This window comes from Hyperolius riggenbachi, chromosome 6, assembly GCF_040937935.1.
Source record: "Hyperolius riggenbachi isolate aHypRig1 chromosome 6, aHypRig1.pri, whole genome shotgun sequence".
NCBI lineage: Eukaryota > Metazoa > Chordata > Amphibia > Anura > Hyperoliidae > Hyperolius > Hyperolius riggenbachi.
Genome location: NC_090651.1, coordinates 10,469,827 through 10,493,672, shown reverse-complemented (window position 1 = coordinate 10,493,672; position 23,846 = coordinate 10,469,827). Strand labels below are relative to the sequence as shown.

At 47.4% G+C, this 23,846-nt stretch overlaps 1 protein-coding gene across 1 annotated transcript in view; it reads right to left on the bottom strand.

The window, feature by feature from the left end:
* Positions 1-23,846, bottom strand: part of SLC25A33 (solute carrier family 25 member 33) — a 62,866-nt gene that overhangs the window by 17,348 nt on the left and 21,672 nt on the right. The window contains exon 2 of the mRNA XM_068242390.1: positions 18,861-19,040. Coding sequence (XP_068098491.1) covers positions 18,861-19,040 — 180 coding nt within the window. The remainder of the gene's footprint in view (positions 1-18,860; positions 19,041-23,846) is intronic.

Sequence of the window (23,846 nt, the reverse complement as noted above, 5' to 3'; positions counted from 1 at the left end):
ACACAATTTTCATATTTGATGCAGCCATCCCAGAGACATTCCCTTTGGGAAAGTCAGTCACATGAGTGAGGGGTCCATTCAGCAGCTGCCAAGGGAGTGAACATTCCTCAGCCAATGAGCAGCTCTCACCAACTCAGCACAGAGGCATCACCTGACCCCACCTACCTCCTCCCTCTGCTGCTTAGAGATTAACTCTTTGTAGTCAGCATTGCACCTCAGCAGAATAGCTTCTTTGTGCCAGTTTTCTCAATGCGTAGCATAGAGCTTATCCCTACCCCCCCCCCCCCCCCCCTCAAGAAGGAATATGGCTGTTGTGCCAAGTCATAAATCCTCAGCAACTGACCACTGCCTGCTCACATCCAGCCCACCCGAAAACTCCAGCCACATAGGCAATGACTGCTCAGTCAGCAGATACCACACCTCCCTGCTGGCTCCTAGCCTATCAGAGGTGAGTGTGTAGCCTGACTGCTAGATGGGGAAGAGAGCAGGCAGCTGGAGTCTGCTGAGAATGTATGAATTGGATTGAATTGATATCTACACCCCCTCCCAAAAAATAAAAAATAGAACTGCAATTTGTTTTTACCAAAAAAAAAAAAAAAAAAAAAAAAAAAGTTTACAGGAATTCATAAATACGGTTTTATGAATGCATACGAATAAAGAGTGGCCTCAACTGCTGCAGACAGCCAGTTGATGAACAGTTGCCATGGATACAAAGATTGCATGGTTTGAGCTGCGAGGCCTCTTTCACACTACATGCGATTCCGATATTTTATACGGACCGATTTTTCATTCCGATTTAAAAAATAAAGTACTGCATGCTGCTACGTTTTTTTAATTGGAATAAAAAAAAAATCTGATCGTATAAAAATAAATAAATAAATAATTATCGGAATTGCACATAGTGTGCGAGAGGCTTGAAGCTGTTTTTGTAGTGTTTGTGGAGGATTATGGGTAACACGAAGGTATCCTGTTACACGATGCCCTTCTGTCTCTGTTTGCTTGGATGCCTCCGACTCCTGGAACTGCAGAGCGAAGAACTGACCTCTCACTATCTTCCTGACGCAAGACTTGTAATGAGTTTCTCCATCCGGAACAAGCAAAGGTGCAGCTGCCAATGATTCAGCAGAAATCCCTTTGTACACTACACAAAGTATATGAAAAAGGCAAAACACACACACACACACACACACACACACACACACACACACACACACAGCTCGCACGCTAAACACACACACACACACACACACACACACACACACACACACACACACTGCTCGCACGCTAAACACACACACACACACACACACACACTGCTCGCACGCTAAACACACACACACACACTGCTCGCACGCTAAACACACACACAGCTCGCACGCTAAACACACACACACACACACACTGCTCGCACGCTAAACACACACACACACACACACACTGCTCGCACGCTAAACACACACACTGCTCGCACGGTAAACACACACCCACTGCTCGCACGGTAAACACACACACACTGCTCGCACGGTAAACACACACACACTGCTCGCACGGTAAACACACACACACTGCTCGCACGCTAAACACACACACACACACTGCTAGCACGCTAAACACACACACACACACACACTGCTAGCACGCTAAACACACACACACACACACACACACACACACACACTGCTAGCACGCTAAACACACACACACACTGCTAGCACGCTAAACACACACACACACACACACACACACACACACACACACACACTGCTAGCACGCTAAACACACACACACACACACACACACACACACACACACACACACACACTGCTAGCACGCTAAACACACACACACACACACACACACACACACACACACTGCTAGCACGCTAAACACACACACACACTGCTAGCACGCTAAACACACACACACACACACACACACACACACACACACACACACACACTGCTAGCACGCTAAACACACACACACACACACACACACACACACACACACTGCTAGCACGCTAAACACACACACACACACACACACACACACTGCTAGCACGCTAAACACACACACACACACACACTGCTAGCACGCTCCTGTGAGGCTGCAAAAAACCTGCGCACATCAAACCCAGATACAAGGCAGCTGGGATGGGGGTCAGAAAGCAAATCAGGTGCTGAGGCTTCAAGACACCTGCATATATTATACCCGGGTACAAGCCAGCAAGGGGCCAGAGAGCAAATCAGGTGCGACTCCACTGGCTACATGCTTGTTCCAGGGCTGTGACTCCACTGGCTGCATGCTTGTTCCAGGGCTGTGATGCCGCTGCAAGCTTGTTACAGCTATGACTCCGCTGGCTGCATGCTTGTTGTAGGGCTGTAACTTCACTAATTCCAGGTTTATTCCAGGTGTGTCTCCATTGGCTGCATGCTTGTTCCAGGGCTGTGACTCTGCTGACTGCATGCTTGCTCAAGTGCGACTAAGTTTACTACTGCTAACAGGGCCGGCCCTAGACTTTTTGCCGCCTGAGGCAAATTTTTAAAAAATTGCCACCGCCGCCGCCCCCCCCCCCCCCTTGGGGGGGCCGCCGAGCTGGAGGGGTAGCTGGCAGGACAGGGGTATTGGGCCTAGCGGCGGGGAGGGGGGGGGGGGGTCGGACCCCCTCCCTCGCCTGGGTCCCCCGTCCTCCGCTCCCCTCCAGCCTTAAATAGAAGCAGCCGCTATGTGTATTAAGAGGAACGGGCGGGGAGGACACTCACCTCTTCCCAGCGTGCGCTCCACTGACGTCACTTCCTGCAGCGTAGCAGGAAGTGACGTCAGTGGAGCGCACGCTGGAACGAGGAAGAGGTGAGTCCTCCCCGCCCGTTCCTCTTAATACACATAGCGGCTGCTTCTATTTAAGGCTGGAGGGGAGCGGCGGACGGGGGACCCAGGCGAGGGAGGGGGGGGGGTCCGACCCCCCCCACCTCCCCGCCGCTGGTCCAATACTCCCGTCCTGCCAGCTACCCCTCCAGCTCGGCGGCCGGCTCCCCGCACCCACGGACGGGCGGGTACCGCCCCTGGAAATTTGCCGCCTGAGGCAAAAGTTTCACCCCGCCTCATGAGCGGGCCGGCCCTGACTGCTAAAAGAGCAACGAAACAGCCAGGCATTAAGGAATTAATATGGCAGCCTCCATACTCCCCTCACAACAAGTAACCAAATAGGCTGTATAACTAATAGTCAGTACACTTACCCAGTTAATTTTAAGGGGTTTATAAGTAAGGGTTTGGGGGAAGTGGACTAATGCCAGCCTGTCAATGACTAATGCGTCCCAAGGGCACCTGCCAGGCACTGGGCCACGCTGGGTACCGGCAGCTGGGAGGCGGTGGTCTCATGGAGGCACATCTGGGCATGACAGCAGCCAGGCGTAACATGATGCGGCTTCTGCTGCCAGCTGACCACATGTCCAACACTGACGGGCACGCGGTGACAAACACGCCACACATCCAACGCTGACGGGCACACAGTGACAAACACGTCCAACGCTGACGGGCACGCGGTGAAAAACACGCCACACGTCCAACGCTGGCACACGGTGACAAACACGCGACACACGTCCAACGCTGGCACACGGTGACAAACACGCCACACGTCCAACGCTGACGGGCACGCGGTGACAAACACGCCACACGTCCAATGCTGACACACAGTGACAAACACGCCACAAGTCCAACGCTGACTGGTACGTGGTGACAAACACGCCACACGTCCAACGCTGACGGGCACGCGGTGACAAACACGCCACACGTCCAATGCTGACACGGTGACAAACACACCACACGCCCAACGCTGACGGGCACGCGGTGACAAACACGCCACATGTCCAATGCTGACACACAGTGACAAACACGCCACACGTCCAACGCTGACGGGCACGCGGTGACAAACACGCCACACGTCCAATGCTGACACGGTGACAAACACACCACACGCCCAACGCTGACGGGCACGCGGTGACAAACACGCCACATGTCCAATGCTGACACACAGTGACAAACACGCCACACGTCCAACGCTGACGGGTACGTGGTGACAAACACGCCACACGTCCAACGCTGACGGGTACGTGGTGACAAACACGCCACACGTCCAATGCTGACGGGCACGCGGTGACAAACACGCCACAAGTCCAACGCTGACTGGTACGTGGTGACAAACACGCCACAGGTCCAATGCTGACACACAGTGACAAACACACCACACGCCCAACGCTGACGGGCACGCGGTGACAAACATGCCACACGTCCAATGCTGACACGGTGACAAACACACCACACGCCCAACGCTGACGGGCACGCGGTGACAAACACGCCACACGTCCAATGCTGACACGGTGACAAACACACCACACGCCCAACGCTGACGGGCACGCGGTGACAAACACGCCACACGTCCAATGCTGACACGGTGACAAACACACCACACGCCCAACGCTGACGGGCACGCGGTGACAAACACACCACATGTCCAATGCTGACACACAGTGACAAACACGCCACACGTCCAATGCTGACACACAGTGACAAACACGCCACACGTCCAATGCTGACACACAGTGACAAACACGCCACACGTCCAACGCTGACGGGTACGTGGTGACAAACACGCCACACGTCCAACGCTGACGGGCACGCGGTGACAAACACGCCACACGTCCAATGCTGATGGGCACGCGGTGACAAACACGCCACAAGTCCAACGCTGATGGGCACGCGGTGACAAACGGGCACAGTCATAGCAGCAATTGCAGTCTATGCAGCACTTATTGTAATGTAGCGCCACGTCCAAATGACCTGCTTTGCTGTCGGGAGAAGATTTGCGTTTGCTGAGTATTTCCTGCTGCAGAAGCCGCCATGCCAGGAATTCTTCTTAAAGGGAACCTAAACTGAGAGGGATATGGTTGTTTTCTTTTAAACAATACCAGTTGCCTGGCAGTCCTGCTGATCTATGTGGCCTGAGTAGGATTTGCATCATTAGTCCAATGGTAAAAAGAGTAGCACTCCACTCAAAAAGGGGAAAAAGGGTGCCCAAGCCTCAAAAGATCCCCACACCTCCGGATCCCAATAGCAGCAAGCACGATGGAGGCTGGCACTTCCAAGATATAAGCTCTTTATTGAAACATCAATAAAAAATCATTAAAAATGGCTAAGCGGCGACAGCCCGCTGTTTCAGGTGTTTAGCCCTTTCTCAAGCCGTTATGGTTGTAACGGCTTGAGAAAGGGCTGAACACCTGAAACAGCGGGCTGTCGCCGCTTAGCCATTTTTAATGATTTTTTATTGATGTTTCAATAAAGAGCTTATATCTTGGAAGTGCCAGCCTCCATCGTGCTTGCTGCTATTGGGATCCGGAGGTGTGGGGATCTTTTGAGGCTTGGGCACCCTTTTTCCCCTTTTTGAGTGGAGTGCTACTCTTTTTACCATTGGACTAAAGACGTGATCGCACCTTAGAGGATGAGCACCACAGGGGATTCTTTATCCGGAGGCTTACCGGATACATTTTCTTACACAGAAGAACATGCAGCTCGTGTCGTGGCTAAGGCTAGCGTTGGTGCTCCTTTTTTACAGACACCTGACGCTAAACCACTAAAACGTGAATTGGAGATCGTCAAGAGGAGATGGGTAGAGCTTGATATGCATGCCAGAACTCTGGCTGAGTACTGCCGCACAAGGAAAATACCACGTGCAGTGCGTTCCCAGGTGTCACCTATGATGTTCGGTGGGGATCCAGAGTTCTGTTCCACTTTTGAGAGAATTTGGAATAAGGCAGCCTTTGATACTATGATCCTTACAATTGAACGGATACATCAAGAGCTCCCCAAATTAGAAACCAAGAGTCTTACGATTATCTCCCAATTGACAGCTATCCTGTCAGCTGAGGATATGCAAGCATTTGTGGAACAGTTATCTAAAAAAATTGTCACGTACACTAAGACTATTGAGGAAACTAAGCGGATTAAATTCCATCGTGACACTCAGGATTATACAGAAGGATATGTATATTCTTGGCAAAAGATGGTCCCGGCAAACTCCTTGAGGAGGCTTAATAAACCAAATAAACCGAATAAACCTAAAGGAAGATTACCACGTCCTAGGGGAGGAATCCCAGGAGGGAATCCCGGATCTTCCGCTTCTGATTTTTTGTCTTCACGGAAGAATTCACCCGTGGGAAGAGGAGCACAAGAATCGGCGGAATCAAGAGCCAGGAGTAGGCGTACGAAAAGATCCTACCAGGAGCCAGATGGAGTTACGCAAGAGGAATTAATTGAGCAACCTCAATTGGTAGTGAATATTTCCAGCTACACTTTGACACCGACTGAGGAGAGAGTTCTCAATTATGGTTTAGGATTTAGCCCCACAAACCTACCCAACTTTTTTGAGTTAGATCAGGAATTGTTCCGTTTTTTTAGGACAATTAAATTGAAGTATTTTTTCGGAGTTGCTCCGGGTTATCAAGGTCCGACTAGGGAGGTGGAGGAATTTACGTTTAATTTAAAGGAACTGGGATTGAGAAATAAAAGTTCTTTCTCTCCTCCGGGAAATATGGTGGTGATTGACAGTTTCTGTGGTCTTGTCATGGAGGACATTAAAAAGTTGGAGGAAGCACATCAAAAAAAGAAGATTCAGTTTAACCTCACGAAAGATGAACGTTTGGCACTGGATAACCTTAGGAATAGAACGGAACTGACCATCCGGCCCGCCGATAAAGGCGGAGCTGTAGTGGTACTAGATAATAGCTACTATGAGGAGGAGATTAGGGGGTCAGTTAGCACAAGCAGAGGTTTACTGTAAGATACAGGAAGATCCAGTGTTTTCGATACAAAAGAGAATTAAAAGCATTGTGGAAAAAGCCAGATCTAAGGGAATTATTGATGAGAATGTTGAGAGATTTTTGATACAAGAGAACCCAGTGACACCGAAGTTTTATACATTACCTAAGATACATAAGAACCCGTGCCGTCCACCGGGGAGACCGATTGTGGCCGGCACGGGTTCGATTTTTGTTCCTGTGGCACAGTTTCTTGATAGGCTATTACAGCCTCTGGTGGTGACACTGGATCCTCACATCAGGGATACGGCTATGTTCCTTGAAAAGATCAGGGATCTGAATGTGGTGGGGGAGGATCTCCTACTGGTGACACTGGATGTGGAGAGCCTCTACACCTCCATCCCACATGATGGAGGTGTGGAGGCTATAGATTGGTTCCTGATGACACGATCTGACCTTTCTAATGACCAGCGACTGTTTGCCTTAGAACTTTTGAATGTGGTACTACGATGTAATTATTTTTCTTTTAAGGGTGATTTTTTTTTGCAGCTACGGGGCACAGCGATGGGGTCGAATGTGGCCCCGTCATATGCTAATCTCTACATGGGCCTCTATGAGGAGGCCTTTGTGTATTCCAGTCATTTATTTCAACGGCATGCAAAATGCTGGCTTAGATACATAGACGATATTTTTTGCGTGTGGGCAGGGCCACGTTCGACCCTTGATGACTTTTTGATTTATTTGTCCCAATGCTGTAATGAGATAAAACTGACAGGTCATATAGATAGTGAACAGGTGACTTTTTTGGATACCACCATTAGTAAGAAAGATGATGTTTTGATCTCTGATCTCCACGTTAAGGACACAGACTGCAATTCCCTTCTACATTATGCCAGTTTCCATCCAACACATGTTAAGGATGCTATCCCTAAGGGACAATTTTCCAGACTCAATAGGATAGTGACAGCCCCGGACCGGTTAGGACAACGACTGACCGATATGGAGGTTAAGTTTAAACAAAGGGGGTATCCACAACAGGTTCTTAAACAGGAGACAGTTTCCAAGAGAAGAGTAAATAAACAGTTTCGACTTCCATTTGTCTCTACATACAATACTTGTAGTGTGGAAATTGGAAAGATTATTAGGCGCCACTGGCATTTGTTGAGTCAGGCTTTCCCCACCATACCAGAATTTAGATATCCCCCACTGCTTTCCTTCAAAAGGGCTCCAACAGTGAGAGACAAGGTATTTCACCATGCCCCTGTAATACCTGAATCCAATAGACGGGTAGGGACTTATCCATGTTTAGGATGTCACCTCTGTGGACACATCATCAAGGGTTCCGAATTTAGACATCCCTCCAAAGGTACTAGATATAAGATCAGGGATTTTTATACATGTGAATCAAGTTATGTGGTATATTATTTAAAATGTCCCTGTAGCTTAGGCTATGTAGGAATGACCACTCAAAAAGTAAGAGACAGGGTTTGTTCTCATAAGAGTGCTATCAGAAACAGTGATGGCAAACAAGCAGTGTCATCACACTTTGTGGAAATGAACCATAGTGTATCACAGTTGAAAGTACAGATAATTGATGGAGTTTCGGCCTCTTGGAGGGGTGGGCATAGTAGGGTGAAGGAGCTACTCAGGAGGGAAGCAGGATGGATAAGAAGATTGGGAGTATTAGGCGAATGGGGCTTAAATAGAGAATACGAATTAGGTTTCTGTATATAGTTTTGTGTGGTATACAATGCATGTTCTTATTGTTGTAACCTTTGCTCTTTTACAGAACTTTCGGGTTGCTGGTGTGTGAGGGGACGAGTGAGACATCCCTCTTCTTCCTCTGCCTAAATAAGCATGTGGTAAGTTTTTTAGACGCATGCTGGGGTTGCTGTGGTAACGCATATTCAACTTAAATGGTCTTTCCGTATAGAACGGCAGAGTTTTGTTTACATATGACGTGCGTTTGCCTCCGCCTTGGGGGCGGGGCCACGCTCGTCATGGTATTTTCCTCTGGCCGCATGAATAGTATAATTGGCCCGCTAAGGATTGTGGGGCTACTCTATGACTGGTTGTTGCGGCATTCCACAGTAACGTTGCCAGCTTGTTCTTACTGCAGGACGCTATTGGTCGAATGAAGGATGGGCGTAACTCCACAGGTGTGTGGCGCTGTGTAGCTTCCGCATTACGCAGTGGAGAGATTTACATGTTAGGATGATAGTTCTCACTAAGGTCCGACTGAAGACACTGGTAAGCCGATTGGCTGTTATTTTAAATTTATTGGCTGATGGATTGTGTGTTCACTATTTAACCACTTGAGGACCACAGTCTTTTCTACCCCTTAAGGACCAGAGCCTTTTTCTCCATTCAGACCACTGCAGCTTTCACGGTTTATTGCTCGGTCATACAACCTACCACCTAAATGAATTTTCCCTCCTTTTCTTATCACTAATACAGCTTTCTTTCGGTGCTATTTGATTGCCGCTGCAAGTTTTACTTTTTATTATATTCATCAAAAAAGACATGAATTTTGTCAAAAAAAAAAATGACTTTTTTAACTTTCTGTGCTGACATTTTTCAAATAAAGTAAAATTTCCTATACATTTGAGCGTGAAAGTTATTCTGCTACAGGTCTTTGATAAAAAAAATAAAAAACATTCAGTGTATATTTATTGGTTTGGGTAAAAGTTATAGCGTTTACAAACTATGGTGCCAAAAGTGAATTTTCCCATTTTCAAGCATCTCTGACTTTTCTGCGCACCTGTCATGTTTCATGAGGGGCTAAAATTCCAGGATAGTACAAATACCCCCCAAATGACCCCATTTTGGAAAGAAGACATCCCAAAGTATTCAGTGAGAGGCATGGTGAGTTCATAGAAGATTTTATTTTTTGTCACAAGTTAGCGGAAAATGACACTTTGTGACAACAACAACAAAAAAAAAGTTTCCATTTCTTCTAACTTGCGACAAAAAAAAAAATGAAATCTGCCACGGACTCACTATGCTACTCTCTGAATACCTTGAAGTGTCTACTTTCCAAAATGGGGTAATTTGTGGGGTGTGTTCACTGTCCTGGCATTTTGGGGGGTGCCTAATTGTAAGCACCCCTGTAAAGCCTAAAGATGCTCATTGGACTTTGGGCCCCTTAGCGCTGTTAGGCTGCAAAAAAGTGCCACACGTGGTATTGCCGTACTCAGGAGAAGTAGTATAATGTGTTTTGGGGTGTATTTTTACACATACCCATGCTGGGTGGGAGAAATATCTCCGTAAATGACAATTTTTTTTTTTTTTTTTTTACACACACAATTGTCTATTTATAGAGATATTTCTCCCACTCAGCATGGGTATGTGGAAAAATACACCCCAAAACACATTATACTACTTCTCCTGAGTATGACGATACCACATGTGTGGCACTTTTTTGCACCCTAACTGCGCTAAGGGGCCCAAAGTCCAATGAGTACCTTTAGGATTTCACAGGTCATTTTGAGAAATTTGGTTCCAAGACTACTCCTCACGGTTTAGGGCCCCTAAAATGCCAGGACAGTATAGGAACCCCACAAATTACCCCATTTTAGAAAGAAGACACCCCAAGGTATTCCGTTAGGAGTATGGTGAGTTCATAGAAGATTTTTTTTTTTGTCACAAGTTAGCGGAAATTGATTTTAATTGTTTTTTTTTCACAAAGTGTCATTTTCCGCTAACTTGTGACAAAAAATAAAATCTTCTATGAACTCACCGTACTACTAACGGAATACCTTGGGGTGTCTTCTTTCTAAAATGGGATCATTTGTGGGGTTCCTATACTGCCCTGGCATTTTACGGGCCCTAAACCGTGAGGAGTAGTCTTGAAACCAAATGTCGCAAAATGACATGTGAAATCCTAAAGGTACTCATTGGACTTTGGGCCCCTTAGCGCAGTTAGGGTGCAAAAAAGTGCCACACATGTGGTATCGCCGTACTCAGGAGAAGTAGTATAATGTGTTTTGGGGTGTATTTTTACACATACAGATGCTGGGTGGGAGAAATATCTCTGTAAATGACAATTATTTTATTTTTTTACACACAATTGTCCATTTACAGAGAGATTTCTCCCACCCAGCATGGGTATGTATAAAAATACACCCCAAAAACACATTATACTACTTCTGAGTACGGCAATACCACATGTGTGACACTTTCTTGCAGCCTAGGTGCGCTAAGGGGCCCAACGTCCTATTCACAGGTCATTTTGAGGTATTTGTTTTCTAGACTACTCCTCACGGTTTAGGGCCCCTAAAATGCCAGGGCAGTATAGGAACCCCACAAGTGACCCCATTTTAGAAAGAAGACACCCCAAGGTATTCTGTTAGGAGTATGGTGAGTTCATAGAAGATTTTTTTTTGTCACAAGTTGGCGGAAAATGACACTTTGTGAAAAAAAACAATACATATCAATTTCCGCTAACTTGTGACAAAAAATAAAATCTTCTATGAACTCATCATACACCTAACAGAATACCTTGGGGTGTCTTCTTTCTAAAATGGGGTCACTTGTGGGGTTCCTATACTGCCCTGGCATTTTAGGGGCCCTAAACCGTGAGGAGTAGTCTTGAACCCAAATGTCTCAAAATGACCTGTGAAATCCTAAAGGTACTCATTGGACTTTGGGCCCCTTAGCACAGTTAGGCTGCAAAAAAGTGTCACACATGTGGTATCGCCGTACTCAGAAGAAGTAGTATAATGTGTTTTGTGGTATTTTTACATATAACCATGCTGGGTGGGAGAAATCTCTGTAAATGACATTTTTGATTTTTTTTTTACACACAATTGTCCATTTACAGAGAGATTTCTCCCACCCAGCATGGGTATGTGTAAAAATACACCACAAAAACACATTATACTACTTCTCCTGAGTATGGCGATACCACGTGTGACACTTTTTTGCAGCCTAGGTGCGCTAAGGGGCCCAACGTCCTATTCACAGGTCATTTTGAGGCATTTGTTTTCTAGACTACTCCTCACGGTTTAGGGCCCCTAAAATGCCAGGGCAGTATAGGAACCTCACAAGTGACCCCATTTTAGAAAGAAGACACCCCAAGGTATTCCGTTAGGGGTATGGTGAGTTCATAGAAGATTTTATTTTTTGTCACAAGTTAGTGAAAAATGACACTTTGTGAAAAAAACAATAAAAATCCAATTTCCGCTAACTTCTGACAAAAAATAAAATCTTCTATGAACTCATCATACCCCTAACAGAATACTTTGGGGTGTCTGCTTTCTAAAATGGGGTCACTTGTGGGGTTCCTATACTGCCCTGGCATTTTACGGGCCCAAAACTGTGAGTAGTCTGGAAACCAAATTTCTCAAAATGATTGTTCAGGGGTATAAGCATCTGCAAATTTTAATGACAGGTGGTCTATGAGGGGGCAAATTTTGTGGAACCGGTCATAAGCAGGATGGCCTCTTAGATGACAGGATGTATTGGGCCTGATCTGATGGATAGGAGTGCTAGGGGGGGTGACAGGAGGTGATTGATGGGGGGCGGTTAGAGGGAAAAATAGATGCAATCAATGCACTGGGAAGGTGATCGGAAGGGGGTCTGAGGGGAATCTGAGGGTTTGGCCGAGTGATCAGGAGCCCACACGGGGCAAATTAGGGCCTGATCTGATGGGTAGGTGTGCTAGGGGGTGACAGGAGGTGATTGATGGGTGTCTCAAGTGTGATTAGAGGGGGGAAATAGATGCAAGCAATGCACTGGCGAGGTGATCAGGGCTGGGCTCTGAGGGCGTTCTGAGGTGTGGGCGGGTGATTGGGTGCCCTAGGGGCAGATTAGGGTCTAATCTGATGGGTAACAGTGACAGGTGGTGATAGGGGGTGATTGATGGGTAATTAGTAGGTGTTTAGAGGAGAGAAGAGATGTAAACACTGCACTTGGGAGGTGATCTGATGTCGGACCTGCGGGCGATCTATTGGTGTGGGTGGGTGATCAGATTGCCCGCAAGGGGCAGGTTAGGGGCTGATTGATGGGTGGCAGTGACAGGGGGTGATTGATGGGTGGCAGTGACAGGGGGTGATTGATGGGTGATTGACAGGTGATCAGTGGGTTATTACAGGGAATAACAGATGTAAATATTGCACTGGCGAATTGATAAGGGGGGGTCTGAGGGCAATCTGAGCGTGTGGGCGGGTGATTGGGTGCCCGCAAGGGGCAGATTAGGGTCTAATCTGATGGGTAACAGTGACAGGTAATGATAGGGGGTGATTGATGGGTGATTCATGGGTAATTAGTGGGTGTTTAGAGGAGAGAAGAGATGTAAACACTGCACTTGGGAGGTGATCTGATGTCGGACCTGCGGGCGATCTATTGGTGTGGGTGGGTGATCAGATTGCCCGCAAGGGGCAGGTTAGGGGCTGATTGATAGGTGGCAGTGACAGGGGGTGATTGACGGGTGATTGACAGGTGATCAGGGGGGATAGATGCATACAGTACACAGGGGTGGGGGGTCTGGGGAGAATCTGAGGGGTGGTGGGTGATCAGGAGGGGGCAGTGGGCAGGGGGGGGGGGGGGGGGAATAAAAAAAAATAGCGTTGACAGATAGTGACAGGGAGTGATTGATGGGTGATTAGGGGGGTGACTGGGTGCAAACAGTGGTCTGGGGGGTGGGCAGGGGGGGGTCTGAGGGGTGCTGTGGGCGATCAGGGGGCAGGGGGGGGGGGGGAATCAGTGTGCTTGGGTGCAGACTAGGGTGGCTGCAGCCTGCCCTGGTGGTCCCTCGGACACTGGGACCACCAGGGCAGGAGGCAGCCTGTATAATAGGCTTTGTATACATTACAAAGCCTATTATACAAGGTTTCAGCGGCGATCCGGGTGCTAGTAACCCGCCGGCGCTTCCGAACGGCCAGCGGGTTACAGCGAACGGTGGGCGGAGCCAGTCCCCGGCGGCTGATCGCGTCACGAATGACGCGATCGCCGCATAGCCACTCCCGCAGCCGCCCCGGCCGATGGGCGTATTGCGGTCGTTTGGGCCCGGACTTTGCCGCCGCCCATCGGCTGGGGGCGGTTGGGAAGTGGTTAAGGGTCACTTGTGCATCAATGCTGATATGGTTGTAACGGCTTGAGAAAGGGCTAAACACCTGAAACAGCGGGCTGTCGCCGCTTAGCCATTTTTAATGATTTTTTATTGATGTTTCAATAAAGAGCTTATATTTTGGAAGTGCCAGCCTCCATCGTGCTTGCTAGGATTTGCATCACACACCTGAAACAAGCATGCAGCAATCCAGTCTGACTTCAGTCAGAGCATCTGATCTGCATGCTTGTTCAGGGGCTGAGGCTACAAGTATTAGAGACACAGGATCAGCAGGAGAGTCAGGTGACTGGTATTATTTTAAATGGAAAAATCCATATCCTTCTCAGTTTAGGTTCCCTTTAAGACCGAGAATTTCTGCATGGAGCACGTAATACCTGTCTCATCTTGGGAACTTCCGCCACGTATTGTAATTCCCACAAGACGCGCACAGAAAACTGGAACAGCTGCTGGAAGAGACCAGTCATAGCCCTCGGCTCAGTCACCGGCTGATCCCGGGCCGGTCGCTCCAGTTTACTCCGCTCTCGTACGGACTCAGCAGCAACGTTACATAAGATAACACACAAACCCACTGACATCTTTCACAAGCCAATTATCTGTACAAACACGCACACTTAATTTGGTGTTCTTGCTTTGGAGGAGGGGTAGTTAAATATACTAGCAGTAAATTGCTATTCTTATAAAGGACATGGAGTTCCAGAAACCAGGGAGAACTCGAACAGACACGCAAGCATTGCCCCATCCAACCGCACAGAACTGCCCCGGGTCATCGTTATTTCATACCTGTATGTCGTTTAAAGAGCTATTACAGTCAAAATATTTCCTCGGCTCCAATACAGACTTTACACTATAGTAACTACTAAAAAAACCCCCAATGTTTTTAAAGAGATACTGAAGCGAAAAAAAAAAAATTATATAATGAATTGGTTGTGTAGTACGGATAATTACTAGAATATTAGAAGCAAAGAAAATATCCTTTTTTTATATTCTGCTATATAGTTTTTTTTATAACATTGCATCATTTTCTAATATTTAGAGTTTCCCCACTACTCAGCATTCTAAATGATTTTTTAAGCGGCCCATACGTTTAACGATTTTCCTGCCGATATACAGCAGATTCGATCACTGTGATCTAATCTGCTGTGAAATAGTTGCGCAAACGCAGAACGATCGATTTCTGTCTGAAATCGATCGTTCCCATCGATCCGTCCGTGCGGTAGATTTCGCTTGATCTCCGGCAGGTCGGAAGTGAGTCGATAGCTGCGTTTGAATGACCGACGCTAGCGGCAATACATGGCCTGCTCCGCCGGCGCGTGTCCCCGCTGTCCCTTCTCCGATGGGCTCCGGCAGGCTTCACTTCTTCCTGTCCTGACAGGAAGTTTAAACAGTAGAGCGCCCTCTACTGTTTAAACTTCCCCGGGCAGGAAGTGAATCTGCAGCCCTGGAGCCGAGCACGGAGAAGACGACAGCGGAGACCGGGGGACTCGCGCCGGCCGGATCAGGTAATGTATGCAGGAAGGGGACAGCGGCAGCTCCACAGATTGTGAATCGGTTTCAGGCTGAAATTGATATCTGTTTGCAGTGAAGGCAGCCATACGATCCCTCACTGATCGAATCTGATCAGAGAGGGATCGTATGGCTGCCTTTACTGGCTGCCTTTATCTGTTGGTCGATCTGATGGCAAAAATCGACCAATGTATGGCCACCTTTACAGAGCAGGCTGTGAACTTTTGACCTGTCCTGAACTGTTCTCTACTGAAGAAAAAGCCTGACAGCTGAGATAAACTTCAGATAACAGAGCTCTCTGCCACTTTGAAAGTCATGGAGCTCAATGGCTCTTTTGCATAGATAACAACTAGTGTCTTAACTCTTCCTGTACTGGAAACCATATTAGACTTGTGTCTCTGCTCCCAATGTTTTATTTCTTAGCTGTATTACACATACAAACCATTATATCATCTTTTTTTGCTTCAGTGTCTCTTTAACCACTTCACCCCAAGGCAGTTTTACCCTAACGGACAAGAGCGATTTTCACCTTTCAGTGCTCATCCCTTTTTTATTTGCCAACAGCTTAATCACTACTAATCACAATGACATGATCTATATCTTGTTTTTTTTTCACCACAAATTGGGCTTTTTGGTGTTGATATTTTCAGTAATTACTTTATTTTTTATGCATTTTAAAGGGGAAAACAAGGGAAAAAAAATGAAAAAAAAAAATACACAATTTCTCCAATTTCATCCCCTATATTTTTAATATAAACACTGCTACTGTAGATAAAACCCACACATTGTATCTGCCTATTTGTTCTGGTTATAACAAGATTTTCATTATGTCCCTAGTGCAAAGTATGGTGACAATATAGAATTTGAAAATAAAGGTGTATTTTTTTTCTTGGTGGGTTTTTTCACATGACGTTTTAAAACGCCCTGGAGCCATTAAGAGGCTGCAGCAGGACGTTTTGATACGTCTGCATGTCACTAAGTGGTTAAAGAACAGTGGAAAATAATGCTTTATGCTGGGATTAGACTGTACCGCTCAACCGAGCCATTAGATGGCTCGATTGATAAATTCCGACATGTCCGATCACCCGCCGGATCGATTCCGCGCTTGATACCGCGGGAGGGACAATGGGAAAAGATAAGGAAAAACGAGCTGAAGATTAGAGAAGCGCCCGCGGGGACGAGCGGGATTCGATCAAGGCGCGCGCGGGGACGAGCAGGCGGCATAATCGAGCGGTACAAACGTACTGTCTACTCCCAGCATTAGCTTTCTCCCAGAGCCCTAAGATCGCACAGACAGGAAACTGCTCTGTACACAAAGAGCAGGAGATAAGCTTGTTTGTATAAGCAAACAAAACAGCAAACCTCTGAAAGTTGCACCGATTCTGAGCAGCAGACAGCTTTTTCCCCTCTTGCACAACTCTGAAACTGAAAATGAGTAATATTTCCAACTGCCAGGATTCTGCAATGAGAGAGACCAGGAGCCCAATGGTGCAGTATCAGAGTATAGAGTGGTAAATGATACTCACAAGGGTGGGATGCACTCCTGCAACCACCGTTAGAGCCTGCGGGAAATTAAGCTGTTCCAGTTTGGTATCCCAGGTCTGCTGTGCAGGTGCTCTTCAGTCGCTCTTCTCGGATTATTGAAACACGCACAACACTAAACCCCCGAAGGATAGAACTGTAACTGAAAAATTGTGGGAGCCGCCCGGAAAATGCCATTATCTACTTTATGACTATAAATGTAGGAGTAGGTCGATCTTATAGAGGTGCCCATTGTAGTGACTGCTGCAGACTTAGGCACTTTACATTGCCCTGAGGAAGCGGGCCAGTACCCGTGAAACATGTCTTTTGTGCATAAACAAACATATCTACCTCATATGGTTTTTGTCCTTTGATGAAGGTAAGATCGACCTACTCCTAAATTTATAGTCATAAAATAGATAATATTTTCAGGGTGCCTCCCACTGTTTTTTCCCCTGAAAGATGGCTGGTTTCATGGCTAGCTGTGCTGTGATCTTGGGGAAAAGTCTACACATCTATGGCAGTGTTCTCCCCAGAAATGTATTCTAACCGGGTGGCATGAAAAAGTAGCCGGGTGGGGCGAGATGACAGAATGCAGGGCCTGCGCTTCTGTGCGTAAGTCTGCTTACAACAGAGGAGGAGGTGAGCCGATGACAGCCAGGTACTAGCCGGGTGCAGCACTCAGCTAAAAGAGCCTGGGGATAACTTTTCATGACCACCTCAGATTTGAGGGCTATTCTATGTAGCCACTTACAGATATCCTTCGATTTCTCCTGCACTGGTCACATGTAGCACCCGCCATGGTTTCACTGTGCTAATATGTCCATCTCTACAGGGCTTTTAGCCTTTATTTAAAAGCGGTATTGTCACCATAAAAATACAAATTTCAACAGCAACTGGTCTGAGTGTTTTAAGGGATAAAGATGCTAATCCTGCATTCAAAACTTGCAAAACTTTTTCTGCTGTTATAGTTAGTAGTGATCACATACTTTAGGAGCACTGGCCCTAGTGCCAAACCGTGCCAAAGAGTTGAATGCTGGGAGTTCTTTTTATCTATATTATGTTCCTCCTCTTCCATTTATTTCCCTGCCTAGTTGCTTATCAGAAACACCCTCTGCCTACTCGTGTTTACAAGCAAGGCTGAGGTGACTCAGTGATTGGATGTGTAAATAAAAAAAATAATAATAATTAAAAAAAAAAACAACAGTGCAGTTTCTAGTATACACCTCAGTAGGAGTGTCTGAAGACTCTGGGAGAAGGGCAGCTAATAAATACACTATGAGCAAGAGGGGGGGGGGGGGGGGGGAACGACAAGAGTCAGGCCACGTTCACATTACAAACGCGGACGGCCGTGCGTTCGGAACGCAACGCATACGAACGCACCACATCCGTGTTTGTATGCGTTGCGTGGCTGATCCCATTCACTGAAAGTGAATGGGACAGCCACGCGTTTTTGGAAAAAATGCGTGCAACATGCGTTCCCGGACTGCACAAGTCCGGAACGCATGCAGTGTAAACATCAGACAGTGCAGTCTATACACTGTCTGATGTCGTGCGGGAGCGTTCCCAAAATGCGGCTGGAAACGCGTGCAGTGTGAACAGGGCTTCAGGGAGGATATGATGTCAGCATTAGCTTGGCAAGATGGCCACTGCCTAGAATAGGATTTTCTGCTTTTCCTTTACAAAATTCACAGGAATCATTACGTGGATAGCACAATACATCTGTTATGTAAGTAGAAGTAGTATTCATCTACTTATATACGTATTTTTTATTTCTAGGTTAGCATGGGTGTCGCTTGTTCTTTGAGGAGCAGAAGCCTCCGCAGCACAAATAAAAAACAAACTGAAATCCCTCACAACCTCTCGAATCCGCCCGCAGTGGAAGCATGAGGTGATTCTGAAGACACGCTGGTATTGCAGTGAGAAGGTACTTGCCGGTAAGTGGTGGCCTTACTTACTTGAGTACTTGGAGAGCGCTGGGTGAGACCGAGGAGGCCGGCCGTACAACTCCTCCGCTGAGCGTCCCCAGCTGCACCTGAGAGTAGTAAACTGGCTGGAGAGCGAGGCCTGAGGACTGCAGACGGGTCTTTATCACCTCCAGGGGACACGTGACAATGGCACCGACCGTACCGGCACACCTGCGGACACAGCAAGCAAAACACCCGATTACTACATGACAGAAAAGCACGTCCGCCAACATCAAGCAAGATGGCCGACCGCCTCACGGCCAATGACCGCTTACTTCCTGTGGGGGAATATTCTCATAACAATCAGTATGTGCGCTCAAATCTACATGGAATGATCATAAGCGGAACGCAAAATGAGGACCCCAGAATTGAAAAAAAAAAAATTTGCCACACGAGTTACTCTGAATGGGTCGAACTTCTGTTATCCTTTAGAACTAATGACTTATATGCCTGGTACACACGATAAGATTTTCTGGCAGATTTACTGATTCATTTACAGATTATTTCCATGTTCCATGTCCGATCTGATTTCTGATTGATTTTCCGATCGATTTTCCATAGAAGTGAATGGGAAAAAAAAACAAAACAAAAAACCGATCGGAAATCATATCGGACATGTTGGAAATAATCTGTCGGACAATAAATGTGGCAGAACATCTCATTGTGTATACCTAGCATAACACTTGATTATCAACGAAACTGATCTGCCAGTATGGATTATTATTAATTTATTTATAAAGCACCAACATATTCTGTGACGCTGTACAATGTAAGAAAACAAACAAGGGGTACATAATGATACAGACAGTGATATACATCAAATATGGACACTGATACAAAATACAGAACTGGTGGTTACACTGACTGATGTAACATGATGAACAACATGTATAACAGAGAGCAAACTATGAAATAAAATTCCAAGACACAAAAGGGTGAGAGAGCACTGCCCTTGTGAGCTTACAATCTAAAGGAATGGTGGGGCAAGAGGTGTGTGTGTGGGGGTTGGGGGGGGGGGGGGGGGGGGAGTATATTGTATACATACAGGCAGTGCACGATTAGGTTATTTAATAAGGAGTAAAACTAGACGTGAGGTCTAAAAATGAATGATAATCTCTATTTTTTACTCTCATTCAGTTTCAGTATTTGCGTACAGAGCTTGTTATGCCCGGGCACTTTTATAAACAACGGGAGACAGATAAAGGATTTGGACAAGGCCATACATCTTGCGGAGGACGCAGTTTGCAGTGGGAACAAGTAGCATACGTATTTAGCTGGGAGAACGCTGCTAAGAGCTCCTAGCGGAAGTAAGGTGAGGAGGCGTGGTCTAACTCAGAGTGGGCGTAAAGATCCCTGTGACAGCCAATCAAAATGGAGATCCTCATTGCTGACTGCACTTCCCAGCGGCCTCACTACCCTCACGTGACCCCAGAAATCTCCAAACAGCGAGGGAATACAGGACACAGGATTTTTGTGCAGTTTTGTTCCCTGCAGCGCAGGTGCCCTCGTTATAAGGCTGTTTGGGGACACACACTACCTGTATTATTATTATTGTATTAATCATTGCCTGCCCTTGACTCGCGTGTATAGTCGTTGCAAGCCTTTTCACCGGAGGAGGATTCTGGGTTACACACGCCGGGAATTCTGCCAAGACTGTTTTCGTGGAAGGAAGCGTGCGACGGGGACAACACAACCTGTTCCCGATAATTATTTACGAGGTGACAGAGTATTGCAAACTCCATCTGTCAGCGTATCAGAGAGAGGAAAAACAAAAACATACAAAACCGGATCATTCAGAATAAAAAGAGCATGCATGCAAAAACGGCGCCGGGAGATTTGGGGCGCAGGATAAAGCTGAAAAACGGATCACCCTGCTCCTGCAAAAGTCCCGGCGGCGTTCATGAATATTCCCCCTCCAGGCCGCCATGGACCCCGGGGGAAGATGCAATTGGAATGCCAGCTGTTGCTGGCGGCCAAATTACGCTGTTTTTAGTCATTTGGGTCTTGTGACAGCGCATTCTACACATAACCACTAGAGCCCCATCTACAGGATACGATTCTTTATGCGATTCGACTACGATTCTATTTACGATCTGATTAAATCCGACATGTCCGATCGGGATTCGATTCAATTTGTTTTGCCATTGTTTTACAATGGCAAATCAAATCGAATCCCGATCGGACATGTCGGATTTAATCGGATCGTAAATAGAATCGTAATCGAATCGCATAAAGAATTATTAAGGTCAGAGCAGAATGGCATATTTATTGGCAGTCAGTGTCAGTGGGTGATGTTACTGAGGTGGGATGTCCCTGTAAGCATGGCTGGCGTCAGCAATGATGGGGTTAATAGTCAGCAGAGATGTTCCATTATCGCCCTCGCTGCCCGATCCTGGAGTGTGATGGGCAGCAAAACCTTTCAAGCCTAAAAGCATTCTCTGGAAGGGCTCCGTCGCCCGGGACACCGCTCTGCATCCGCAGCATTTCCAGCGTGACAGAGTGCCTGGCTCAGCGGTTCTGTCGCCTGGGACACCGCTCTGCCACGCTGGACATGCTGTGGCTGCAGAGTGCCTGGCTCAGCCGGTTCTGTCGCCTGGGACACCGCTCTGCCACGCTGGACATGCTGTGGCTGCAGAGTGCCTGGCTCAGCCGGTTTTGTCGCCTGGGACACCGCTCTGCCACGCTGGACATGCTGTGGCTGCAGAGTGCCTGGCTCAGCCGGTTCTGTCGCCTGGGACACCGCTCTGCCACGCTGGACATGCTGTGGCTGCAGAGTGCCTGGCTCAGCCGGTTCTGTCGCCTGGGACACCGCTCTTCCACGCTGGACATGCTATGGCTGCAGAGTGCCTGGCTCAGCCGGTTCTGTCGCCTGGGACACCGCTCTGCCACGCTGGACATGCTGTGGCTGCAGAGTGCCTGGCTCAGCCGGTTCTGTCGCCTGGGACACCGCTCTGCCACGCTGGACATGCTGTGGCTGCAGAGTGCCTGGCTCAGCCGGTTCCACACAGAGAATACAAGGGCCGCAGCCAATGAAGGGAGAGGCGCTTCCCTAACGCTGAGTGTGGGGTGACTCCAGATATGCAGCTTCTGCCCATCTTACTAGTTCACAAACTTCCCTTCTTGGAGGGCAGATCTCCTCCAGCTTCAGACACAGTGGCATGATCTGCTTCAGTCAATGCCTGTACTTCTGATGAGGCATTTGTGGACTAGAGGCTACTCCTCCTTCTGGAAGTCAAGCTTAACCCTGCTCTGCCTCATGTTTCACCCCACTCTTTCTCCTCGTCACCTCCGCTTAACCCCACTCCTCCTCCTCCTCGTTACCTCTGCTTAACCCCGCTTCTCCTAATCCTGCTCCTCCTCCTCTTCACCTCCGCTTAACCCCGCTTCTCCTAATCCTGCTCCTCCTCCTCTTCACTTCCGCTTAACCCCGCTTATCCTAATCCTGCTCCTCCTCCTCGTCACCTCCGCTTAACCCCGCTTATCCTAATCCTGCTCCTCCACCTCGTCACCTCTGCTTAAAGTGAGCGCTATGGTGGCTGCCATATCTATCTCCTTTTAAACAATACCAGTTGCCTGGCAGCCCTGCTGATCTATTTGGCTACAAATAATAGTCTAACAATAGTCTGAATCACACCAGAAACAAGCATGCAGCTAATCTTCTCACATCTGACAATGTCAGAAACACCTGATCCACTGCATGATTTTTCAGGGGCTATGGCTAAAAGTGTTAGAGGCAGAGGGTCAGCAGGGCTGCCAGGCAACTGGTATTGCTTAGAAGTACATACATATGGCAGCTTCCACATCTTTGTTACTTCAGTTATCCTTTAACACCGCGCTTCCTCCTAATCTTGCTCCTCCTCTTCACCTAACCCCACCTCTCCTCCTAATCTTGCTCCACTTTGTCATCTCAGCACAACCCCCTGCTCCTCCTTATGACCCAAACTTGACCCTGCTGAATCCCATAGAAACTTCTCAATCATCTCTCCATGCCCTCATTCCACCGGATAACGATGGCCTTCAGGTTTGCTGTAAATCACTGCATGCAAAATAATACATATTCCAACTGAGGAACTAAAGTCCTCTCTTACGTACTCAGCCATCACTTAGGGCATGCTGGGGCTTGTAGTTCACCAGTAACCCGAAGCTCTCAGGTGCCCGCACTGCTATGCTGGCCATACACGGTTATGCCCGGTACACCCCATGCCATTTCTAGCCAGATAGATGCTCCAATAGATCATTTCCGACAGGGCCGATCTTTTTTTTTTCTGATAGATTTTCAGATCACTTCTATACAAAAAAAAAAATCGATCGGAAATCCGATCTGACTTGTCGGAAATGATCTATTGGGGCATCTATCTGGCAAGAAATTGCAGGGTGTGTACCAGGCATTACGTTGGGAACAAACGTTTCGTCTTCCTGCACGATAGATGCGATTGATAAATTCCGTCATGTCCGATATTCTGCTCAGTCGTTTGATCGCTCGATTCCTTATAGAAGTGAATGGAAAAAAGATAAGAAAAACAAGCGGAAGATGCGTTAATCGAGTGGAGGATCGAGCGGAAAAAACGTATCGTGTGTACCAGGCAATATATACCTGATATTGTTTACCTGGATTACTGCCCTGAGCCATGAAATATTCAGGTTCCCCCAGAAAACAGATGAAATATTGATTGGAATGATGGACTGCTAGCTTTGTGCCACTCGTCAGACATACAACACTTTCCTGGAGATGCTGGGAATGCCGGCGATCAATAGGAAGACGGATACACTGGGAACGCAGCCTGTGTCCAGTCACATGACACAGCAGAGCCTTCCCTGGCCAATCCCGGCACAGAGCGAGCGTCCAGCGCAGCGGCTGTGACCTTATTACACAGAGAGCAACAAGTGAGCTCCACACCAATCCTCTTATGCTCAAGATAATGAATATTTCATTACAGAGGAGGAAAAGGCAACAGATCCAGCTGACTGATCCAGCGA